The sequence below is a fragment of the Phanerochaete carnosa genome (assembly GCF_000300595.1).
Source record: "Phanerochaete carnosa HHB-10118-sp unplaced genomic scaffold PHACAscaffold_13, whole genome shotgun sequence".
NCBI classification, from domain to species: domain Eukaryota; kingdom Fungi; phylum Basidiomycota; class Agaricomycetes; order Polyporales; family Phanerochaetaceae; genus Phanerochaete; species Phanerochaete carnosa.
Window position 1 is genome coordinate 1307097 of NW_006767640.1, and position 11392 is coordinate 1318488.

Genomic DNA, 11392 nt, shown 5'->3' on the forward strand with positions numbered 1-11392 from the left:
AGTTGAGAAGTGGTGTAGCTGCAATTTAACCTGGCGCACCAAGTCCCAGATGGGATTATCTTCGGGGACGCGCCTATCGTCTGGGTAGGTGGTGTAGTCGTGATGAAGGTAGGATATAATAGCATAGGAATATGCGCTGCTGAGACCCTGGTGCCGGATGTAAGACCCATAAACATCCGTGAGCAGACGCCATACATACCATTGCAGAATAATCCGCCCCGAGAGACTTCCCCAAAGAAGTGAGGTCTTGAAAGATAGTAAGTATCGATGCCATGAGAGCCAATCTAACCCGGGTTTGGTGGTACGGTGCGAGGTTGACTCCACCTGGAACCGTGGGTAGAAACGGTTGCAGGAGTAGCGTGATGTCCCCGACCGCACTGGAAGTGGACGGCGCTACCAAATCAACTGCCGTGGGTTGTTCTGGCGCTAAGTGTCAGAGGGAGATTATGCAAGACGAGGACTGCACGCACCAGACGATAGCTGATGCAATGGTAGTTCCCGTACTTCTCCAACCAGCTCAACTTTCTTTCTGGAAGAATGGTGAAATACCTGGAGCATTAGGAAGTAGGTCCCGGCTGGTAGCGTTCTGGAGTTTGGTAAGATCCACGAGATGAGTCTCGCTTCGCAAAAGGGCTTACATCATCCTTTTCGGGTTATGCCAGACCGGTTTGGAAGTCTTCCCCGTTGGGCCAAACGTTATAGGGACTGGTGAAACCATGTTGCTTCGCTGTCCGTTTGGAGTAACATGGACTGAGAAACTGCCTTCTTTGCCAAATCTTGCTTGTAGCTCTGGCTGGTGTTACTGGGGATGCATGACGAAACAGAGGTAGTTTACTCACGAGCGACTGTTATCAGGACAGTGCCAACTCCATTGTTCGAAGACATGGGAAGGTAGTTGGGCAGCGCGGAGAGCTACAGGCGGGTTGGCGTTCACGTAGACGAAGGGTTTTCGAGGATAGAGTGTGGTGGACCTTCGTCGGCATGAGTACATGGAATATTTGAGCTCGTCCCGAGACGTGTGGAGGCACGGCAGAGATGTTACCAAGAAGGCATAGCAAAACTTGCCGTCAGGTAGTCTCGACAATGGTGCAATGGCTGGAGGACATGGTGCTGTGCCTTGACGAAAGCCGTGCGTGCCGCAAACAGGGTCCTTCTGAGCTAGGGCCATGTCAAGACACAAATGGGACGAGGACAGCATCGACAAACTTACAGGAGGCACAGGGTACAGGAAACACAACAAATTGAAGCCCTGATACATACGGAGAGATCCTGTGAGGGATACAGTACTTCTGATATCGACCGATGTAGCATTGGTTCAAACGGTCAACGTTCAACGTTCACCGCCAATATGCAGGGCGGACAACACGCTGTGCCTCTCAAAACGGGGTCGTCATTGTCTTCGTATCCTAGTGGATCTTCTGAGCGGGGGTGCGCTACGGACGGAGACGCCCCTTGTGCGGAAGGCACCCGAAAACCTTCCCAGCTAAGGCACCGTGGTAGGGACCAACCTGCGTCTCTATTGAAGAAGCATCAGTCCGATATTGCGTGGAAAAGTGTAAATTACAGCAAAGAGCTCTAATTGTGAATGCCTTGGTTGTGACGGGCAGTGCGAAAGGTGGTGAAGCTTGCTGGCAAAGCGAAAGCTCTGACGCGCGGTGCCAGGCACTGGCCCCCGGACAGCGCCCGCTCGATGTCGCCGACCACAGAACATTTCATCATCAAGGCCATGACGCAAGAAAAGCCCAGAGATCACCCTACCGCGGAGGAGTCACTCGAGCAGTGGCGAAAGATCCGCCGACACGTCTTGTGGATCCAGCGCCTGTGCCGCCTGCGCGGAGGTCCTTGTACAGACGATCGTCCTCGACGTTGTCTCCGTCATCAAAGTGGCGTACATAACAGCCAAGCGCTTCACAGGCTGGTCCCTGAGCTGGCTCTCTTTGATCTTCTCCTAAGGATAGCACCACGTTGCTTGTGCCACCGCTATCGTCCGCTTTTCCTGGCCTGTCATGCTCTATCTCACAAACGCTGCTTGGAAACCACGCTATGCGATGCCATCTCTGTTATTTTTTTCGTATGCTGTGTTCGCGTTCGGATCGCCCTGTATTATTGTGCTCGGTCAGACGACATGCGTGCTAGACAGTGGCGACCACAGTTATCAGTACCCTCGTTATCACTAACTGCCGCGAACAGCGGGCTTTCGAATGCACTGCCGCGCCTGTGTTCAAGTTCCTCGCTGCGCAATCAAATAATCGAACTGGAAAGCCGCTGCCCACCAGCCAGGACGGCGGACCCTTCGAGTCCGCCAGACAGACGCGCGCATGTAGTACACGCCGCGAGAACAATTGCACGTTGCAATTTGAACACGCGCACTACGCGGGTGTGCTGCCGATAAAGTGATGCCCAACGCAGTGCATCGACGCTCGCGATCAAGCTCGGGCCCTGCTCGCCAGAGATAACAGGTCAGTGCAGAGGGCGCTGCGGCAGGTACCCGCGCACGGGCCGATCGAGGTGAGGAAGCGTCAGTAGTGAAGACGGCAGTGCGGACAGGGGTCAGGGTGCGTTCGTGGCTGTTACCAGGGTCTCGGTGAGAACCGTCGCGCTGCGGAGACAATTGGTGGTGCCCCGTGGGGCAAGGGCGGCCCAGCTTTGCGGTAACCGCTGGACTTCCTGCGCGTTGCCGGGCATGTAGCTGAATGGGGCACGATTAGTGTTGCCACGGCTCGACTGCTTAGCCGCTAGCCGTTACAGTCAAGCCACACGGCAGCCGAGCCAAGTCGGCTGATCGGCATTGGCTCTTGAGTGGCTCGGCTCGGCTCGGCTGCGACTTGTAGCCATCACAGTCGTCCAAAAAAGGAAAATGTCGCATCAGCTCACTCGCTGCTATGAATTCTTGAGCTGGAACATGAGGATAGGCTACAGCAGCAATAGAGTAACATCCTAAGACACCTAAGAAGACCTGTGGGAAGTGTAGAGGCTGCTTCTAAGCAAATGGATTACAGCAGCCTCTAGCAGGCACTTGCGATCAGCTCTTCATTTTATCATTATAGATAAGATAAGATGGCTAGGCTCGAGGATCACAGGTGAAGCACCTCCTGGTGTCAGCTTCAAAAAGGGAAGAAGTGGCTAGGCTATTACAAACAAAGACTATCTGGCTTGACTTGCATTGTTGCATGCATTAATACTATATTCTATGCACATAAACAGCTGATAGCTTTATCTAGGCCCAATTTCTGAGCATCTAACACTTACCTCTACAGAGGAATATGCAATCTCTTCCTGTACAAGCTGCAGAATAATTTCATTTACTACTTTGCAGCCTCTCATTTATATCACAACAATATTCACATAACTGTGGTTTGTCTAGTGCAAATTCTCATTTTGTGAGTCTCAGGTTAAGCTGAGCAGCTCACAATTGAAATTCTTCATAGCACAAGAGCAAAAAAAAACAAAACAATAAAGTACTAGTGACTATAGTCATGCATGAGGTATACTTTCACAAGCTGAATAGGGCAGGCTTGAATGAGTAGCACAACAGTACTGTAAATGTGGCATATGATTCAGATAACTGACCACCAGACTGGTAAAGCAGCAAGTTTGGCAGTGACTGTGACACTAGTCAAGAATCCAGCAATCAAACAGTGACAGTGGCCCATGCATAACCTGACAGAATAGTAACAGAGCCAAGAATGGCATGAGTACCAGCATTGGACAGTCAATAACTGAGTCATCCCAGCCACGGTCATTGACTGACAGCTGGTCACTGATGGGTCAATGACTGAGTTGCAGTCAATGATTGGATGGTTTTGTGATCCCACACAAGTAAAATGCCGAGGCCGAGTGCTTAGAAGACAGACTTCAATGGACGGCAGAGCCTGATGGTGTCCTGCGATATAGTTGGTTGCCAAGGTGGAACCCAGAAAACTGGCCAGTCATGGTCATGTCTGACTTGGTCATTGATCAGTCACTGGCCAGCACAATGCTGATTAGTACCACAGAAGGCGCGTGTAGGTTTTTTTCTCATACATCTTGCACTGCAGGCACAAAAATTTAAAAATTGATTCTAGCAGAAACTAAAAACATGACTGCCATTCTTGAGAGCAGTGGCTAGGGGCCACGTGATGCATGAAGCACCAGACTGGTTGTACAGGCACAGTACTAAGAGACAATGACCTTAGTGTATGCAGACACTTAAACACATGCTAGATATCCTAGTAAATTTGTTCAAAAGCTTTGTAGGAGGGCCCTTCCCATCATCTACATGCAGGTTAGCTCTGGAAGGGCACGTAGAGCCTTTGAAGTAGCTACAAGTCAGCTTTTGTGATATCAGTGTGAACTACCTTCTATTTTTGGACAAACAATCAGCTTTAAGCTGTTTCACAGCCACAGCCATTCAAAGTCACGGCTTTCTTGTGGCTTGGCTTGGCTTGACTGATCCAAGAAAGATAAAGCCATCAGCAGTCAAGCCATAGCCAAGCCAAGCCAAGCCGTAGCAACACTAGGCACGATACGAGCCATCACACCATGTAACATAACCATATTTGGGTGACGGACATGCAGCCGTGGTTGAAACATTACAAAAGTTTCAGTTTGGCAGTACAGACACGTGAACTTATTAAGTTATACCAGACTAGCTGCTCATAAGCACTCAAGTGGCTAAGACACACTTGGGAATTTCTGAAAAGCCCAAAGAATGGCACAAGCAGAAATCAAACCTGCAGCCTGAAAGTAACTGCAGCATGCCATACCACTAAGGCATAAGACCTTGCAAATGTAAGGTTGCAATTGCCCTATAGTACCACTTTTCCACCTTGAAGTCTCTTATATTTTAGCCAATGATTTACATATTAAAGCAATGGAATGTAGTTGTACAAAGGTATATTTTGATGTTATGGCTAAGACACCAGCATGGCTAAAACATTGAGATGATGAATCTTTGCCATTGATTCCACTTGAGTTACTGAGTATAATTCATCTGCTCTGCTGTCTTAGCCATGCTGGTATTTTAGCCATGCCATTAGAATATACAATTGTACAATAAGCAGAATCAAAACCAATATTCATGTCTCAATGTTTTAGCCATGCTGGTGTCTTAGCCATAACATCAAAATATACCTTTGTACAATTACATTCTATTGCTTTAATATGTAAATCATTGGCTAAAATATAAGAGACTTCAAGGTGGAAAAGTGGTACTATAGGGCAATTGCAACCTTACATTTGCAAGGTCTTATGCCTTAGTGGTATGGCATGCTGCAGTTACTTTCAGGCTGCAGGTTTGATTTCTGCTTGTGCCATTTTTTGGGCTTTTCAGAAATTCCCAAGGGTGTCTTAGCCACTTGGGTGCTTATGAGCAGCTAGCTAGTCTGGTGTAACTTAATAAGTTCACATGTCTGTACTGCCAAACTGAATCAGCTCCAATGGTGGCTCTTGTTCATCACTGATACCCAGTGTAGGCACCACCTAGTGCCTCAAACTTGAAGTTGGTGATTCTTGTTTTTATATTCTGATGGGAGTTTTAGCGTGATTAGTGATGTGCAGGCCCAGCTTGGACTCAAAGCCCAGGCTTGGGCTTGTGGCAATGCCAAGCCAAGCCCTGAGCCCAAGCTGAGCTTGAGCCCAGGCTTGCCAAGCTTAGCACAAGTATTTATATGCTATAAAAGTGAGCATATTTGTATGTGATAGGCTGCTATTGCATGTACCCACCATACTGCAGCCTCCAGAGAGCATGCAATCGTGCTACAAGCCATGTTATGACAAGGTTCACAAAGGGGTGCCTATGGCAAATGCTAGGCGGTGGCGCACAATCGCGCCTAGTCACACTAGCAGGGACTGCCCAGTCTGGTAAGTTAATGTTTTGTCCTGTATGTGTATATAAAGTCGTTCTTACCATGTTTTGAGCCCAGAGAATGGCAACACATTTGGTGCACCCAAGCCTGGGCTTTCGGGCCGGGCTTGGGCTTGACTACACTCCGAGCCTGGTTTCATCAGGGAAACCAAACATCGCTGTGGACTACTACGGAGTCTACGTACAGAGTGTAGTGTGATAGCCTAGTCCCTACCTCATAGTTGTTTGTACTTCAGTCAATGAGCGCCGTACAATTTCGAGGTGGTGCATACTTCAGTTAGACGCCTTCGTACTTCTGCGGCACCTGCTGCATACACCACGATAGCGATTTCGAACATCTCAAGTAGCACACTGTACATATGATATACATGACAGAGCGATATTGGCAAAAGTTACAGTAACAGTGAGGCACTATAGCAGTGCTACTAAAAGTCATCGTCGTGCCATACACTAAATGTTCGGGTGGCGAGAGCATGCTGCATGTGTTCACGGGTTTTGTCGGAAGCCTTCTCTGTCTTCTGAGTTGCTGGTTGTATGGTGATATTGCCTTATCGTCTGTAGCCATGGAATGTTACATTTATACCATGTTACATAAGTAGGAATTGGACCACTTACAAGACTTGCTGGTACATCTCATGCCGAACATGCCTCACCGCCTCGGCATCAAGAGCCTCCCAGTCCTCGATCAGCCATGAGAGATGGCTCCAGTATTTGGCCTGATACTTGTTTGTGCAGAACTGGTGTGCTTGGTCTAACTTTCCCGCAGACCAAAAATCCTTTGCCTACATTCGGTTTTTCGCAGTTGGAGTCCTTCTCACGCTCTACACTTCTTTTTCCCGAGCTATAGTGCTTTATGCTTCTGTGATATACGGGGCGATGTTTATTGTGACTGAGGCCCTGGGGAAGCTCTCGAATAGAACCAGCTCTTCACAAGGCTCGACATCTCCCATCTCCGCCAATATCACGCTTAGTGATGTGCGGGCCGGGCCTCAAAGCCCACGAGCCCGCCAAGCCCGGTCCAAAAAGCCTGACCAGAGCCAAGCCTGGCAGCAGGATCAAACATCAGGGAACACCCAAAGGTACGGAAACAGGGCACTTGTACGGAAGCTGTGTAGAATGCGTACCGTGGGTACCACTCTCCACAGGACTGTGTAGGACTGCGTACACATCAGCACTTCCAATTAATGCTTAAATCACGCATCTTCATCACAGCCTGGCTGTTAAGAGTCATATACAATTTGCTCATTGAACACGGTTGTATGCGGGTGCTATACTGGATCATGTCAATGAGGCTTGAAAGACAGGGAGTATACAGGTTTACAAGCAGCGGAGGTGCAATCAAACAGACACAAGACGTGTTGCAAGGAGAGTGAGACATAGATGAGACATATGGTCATGCATATGGGCGAGCGCGGCCAAACTTCGGCACAGTATCATCAGGCGCTTAATCCCTGCCCTGAATAAAAATGGCACTATCTTGCATGATGTGTTTCCCTCTCTTTGTTTTCCCCCTTCTCCTCGATCCACAGCTCATTGAAAGCGGAACGAGTAAGCTTATATCCACGTCCTCAAACTTTAGATACTGATATTCCACAGAACCATCAGCACTCCTTCCAATGCGGGTGGGAGCGCAATGTTAGGCACAAGTGGGTCACGCGCTGCGGGCTGTGCCCTGCTCTTACATATCTTGACAGTCACCGCGCACAGATTGCGCTTGAACACGTTATCGAGCGCATGCATCATCTCTGGCAGGGCGAGCATGGCCACAAGGGCCTGCGGCTCTACGTCACCTACACGGAATGCACCCGGAGCCGCTCGCACATGTCCATCACACGCTAGCTTCAACTTATTGTGACGGGTGCGTCACTGTACATGTATCGACAGGAGCAGCAGGATGACGGGTGGGTGCATGCCCAAAACTGTCAGCCACGTGGGCATGTGCTGCAGGCATGCATGTCTATATGTAGTACACTCTTATCTGTCTTGATGAGTGCAATGTAGACTGACGTGGCTGAACTTCCGATGCTCATGCATGCGCTGCAGAAGCAGCTCTTCATCAATGTACACAACACCAGCCCCGAGTTTCACACCGCCTTTGACCCAATGCCCATTCCCAAACTTGCATTTTTACTCACATGCGTAAGCCTCGTTTTGTTTCGTGCCACGCGACTTGCTCAGACCCGACTGCGTTGTAACGGGCGGTGAGAAAAGTGATCAAGCTTACCGGCATCCGCAAAGCGAAGGCTCAGGTACAGACACTTTGATCTAGGGAGGCCAGGCCCCCAGACACCTCCCTCGGCGGGATAGTATAGTGTACCTGACAGCACCAAAATAAGAGTAAAGGAAAAGAAGAAGACAACATATACGCTCCTTGGAAAGCTCAAGCGAAGTGGAAGATTAATGATCCAAAGGAATGAATTGTGGGTAGCCAGATCCACGATAAACGAGCGGATGTATACAAAGCACAAGCCGATCTGGAGGAAAACGCTCGGAAAGGCACAGCGAGCACACTGGCTAAGGTCACTAATCAATTCCTAGATGACTCGTACTAAAAATATTACGGACGCATTGAGACTGACTAGTCCACGTCCTGGGACAATCTTGACACGCTGCGATAAAATTGCCCTCGCTTCACGGCCCCCGCCCACAGGTTGCGCATGTCGGAGATAAACTTCGACTCACGACTGCTTGGTTTCTCTGCCATCGACCTCATTAGCGGCGTAGGAGCGACAATTTTCTCAGTGGCCTACCAGATCCCAGCTGCCCTTGCGCGCTTGTGGCCGGTTGTGGACTGCCGGACAATGTGCGCATCGTATTTTCGGAATTGGGGTCTATCTCCAAGTGTATCGATGCCGTGATGCGCGTAGACGATGTCTGAGTAGGGGCGTGAGGTTCAAAAACCAAACAGCATATCGACAATGCTACTGACCAAAACTCTTTCACTGAGGTCATTGCACTGTAGCTCGAACAGATCGACTTGCTCTTTGAACTCCAGGGCTTTCGTGTACCAGGAGGGAAAGTTTTCCTTCTTAATAGCCAGCCACTTTAGATCCAAAAGTTTCAGATTAGTCTTCGCCCTACGGAATAGCATCAGTAAAACAGAAGCAATGAGGCTCGTCCAACTTACTTATCCAAGAGCTTCTGGAGAATCGCCGGAGAATCGGCTTCAAGGTGTATGCACCATAGATCTTGCTCGTACGGGGCCGAGAACTTCAGAAGGAGCGCGTTGACCGCATCGTCTATGTTATTCTTCACCTCCGCCAATAGCTTCTTGAGCCAGGCCATGAGGTCCTCCAATTTGGCCCAGAGGCGAATAACATAGCGACGGATACCTTCCACCCCCGCAGCGCCCGCCAACGGAATTATAAGCAGGGGATGTACCTGTGCAGTAAGGAGTGTTGTGCTAGAGCTCGGCGCGAGAGTCAGGTCGAACAGTGGCATGCTGGGTTGCTATGTCGTGGGTGAGGAAACGGTCGGTTCAACGGGTCGGCAGAGAGAAGTGCCAGCACTTCGAGAAGGAGGGAATTGAGAGACGGGGGCTGGGGCAATCTAAAACCTCGAGCGAAGCTTTATAACAGCCAGAAATCCTGTGCAACATCCTGTGGGGTTCGATCTACACTGTACGGAGTCCTTGGAGTGTTGAGAAGTAAAGCTGGAAATAGAGGGTTAGAGGTGTAGAATGTGACGGTAAGCCTCCCAGAAATGGCAAGCTATCCGAAAACGATGTCTCGAGGGCCAAATGTGACACAGATAAATTCTAGCATAGGACGATCCGAGAGGCATCCGGCCGGAGGAATTGCGGTGGTAGGTCCTCGTGGGATTATGTAATGGAGAAATATTACATAAACGCACATAACAAAGTCTCGCGCGCGGCTTGATGCAATCTATCACTGCCCACGACCCGGTCTGCGACACGCAGTGTGCCACCACCATGGCCGACACCGATCCCTCCGCAACGTATACATTCATCAGACAGCAGTTTGCTCAACAGGGTGCAGAGCTTCAGAAATGGGAGAAACAGTGGGTCCAGAAACAGCCGTTCCTGGCGTCGCGCGGGTATACTCTCCGCCCAAGATACCATCCCGGCTGGAGGCCATCTTGGGAGCGGAATCTCGAGCTGGATCCTCCCAACTGCGAGGATTTCTGGAGGCTCCCGGTGAGTTTATATCATGATACTGCAAATTTCTCCCTTCGTTGACGCGTATTCTCCTAGTACTTCCCCACTATAGTCGACGCGACGCGGACTACGGATGGACGCCTGGTGTGTATCAAGCGCGTCAACTCGTATGCGCAAGAACTCTCTATCGCCAATTACTTCTCGACAAGGCCTCTTCGCGAAGATCCCCGGAATCACGCGGTTCCCATCGTCGACAGTTTCAAAGACGATGAGGTCGATGAATACTCCTACATTGTCATGCCGTTTCTTAGAAAGATGAACGACCCTCCATTCGATCTGGTGAACGACGTTCTGGATTTTGCAGACCAAGTTTTAGAGGTGAGAGTAATTGCTGTACCGCTGTCTTGGCTGACAAGGCCACTAGGGACTCGCGTTCATGCACTCGCACGACGTCGCCCACAGGTCAGCTGACCCGCGCCTTACATACACCTGTTGTTGACCAAGACTCAGAGATGCCGCACCGACCAATATTCTAATGGATGCGGACCCGCTGTACCCACAAGGCTTTCATCCAGTTCAACGAAACCGGTTGCCCAACTTCACATCGAAGGCGTGGCCGTATTCTCGGTTTGGTGCGCCCGCTGGTGTTAGGTATTATTTTGCAGACTTTGGACTCTCTGTCCGCATCTGGCCCCGTGACGAGCCAAGATTCGTCCGTGGTCACATCGGTGCTGACCGCGATGCTCCCGAGCTTTCGGACACCGTCCCGTACGACCCCTTCAAAGTGGACGTTTTCGTCCTTGGCAACGTGTTCCGTAAACAAATACATGACGTACGTTCCTATGGTACGTTATGTTTTGATCACATCTAACTGAGCATGCAGAAATACTTCCGGGTGGGATTCCTCGGACCGCTTATCAAGGCTATGACGCAGCAGAGTCCCGACGATCGACCCACTGCAGAGGAGGCACTCGAGCAGTGGCGAAAGATTCGCCAGCGTGTTCTAGGGATACAGCGCCTGTGCCGCCTGCGCGGCCGCGAGGAGGCTCTCGCACGGGCGATCGTCCTCGACGTCGTCTCCGTCATTAAAGTGGCGTACATCCTGGCCAAACGCTTTTCGGGCTGGTCCCTGAGCTGGCTCTCCTTGATATTTTGTTGAGGCGGGTACTGTACTTTTACGACCGTATCGGATGTCACACGTCACACCGCTTTTCCGCGGACACCGCCAATAATATTCTCTCGATTTATGGCAATTTTGGCGAAGACACCGAGAGCCATGCCGGCACAGGCTAGATACTGTACTTTTACGACCATACCGGATGAAAGTGCCCAAAATGAGTTTTTACGACAACTCGGCGGTTCCTCACGCTTTATTTCTCAAGTGCTGCTTGGAAATTATGTTATGTGTGGTGTCACAGTGTCTGTTGTAC

The 11392-nt window shown here is 50.0% G+C and overlaps 1 protein-coding gene across 1 annotated transcript; it reads left to right on the top strand.

The window, feature by feature from the left end:
• Window positions 1-9724: 9724 nt before the first annotated feature.
• PHACADRAFT_214379 (uncharacterized protein) lies at window positions 9725-11213 on the top strand. Its single transcript, XM_007401852.1, has 5 exons — window positions 9725-10001; window positions 10059-10340; window positions 10387-10424; window positions 10473-10794; window positions 10846-11213. Exons 1-5 carry the CDS (start codon window positions 9777-9779, stop codon window positions 11119-11121), a joined length of 1143 nt encoding a protein of 380 aa, XP_007401914.1. The 5' UTR covers window positions 9725-9776; the 3' UTR covers window positions 11122-11213.
• Window positions 11214-11392: the final 179 nt, after the last annotated feature.

Bases quoted from the DNA above. Each gene is read 5' to 3' on its own strand.
- PHACADRAFT_214379 (XM_007401852.1), top strand. From the start codon at position 9,777: ATGGCCGACACCGATCCCTCCGCAACGTATACATTCATCAGACAGCAG. The intron at 10,002-10,058 runs GTGAGTTTATAT...GTATTCTCCTAG, and splicing joins AGGATTTCTGGAGGCTCCCG to TACTTCCCCACTATAGTCGA. The intron at 10,425-10,472 runs GTCAGCTGACCC...ACCAAGACTCAG, and splicing joins TCGCACGACGTCGCCCACAG to AGATGCCGCACCGACCAATA.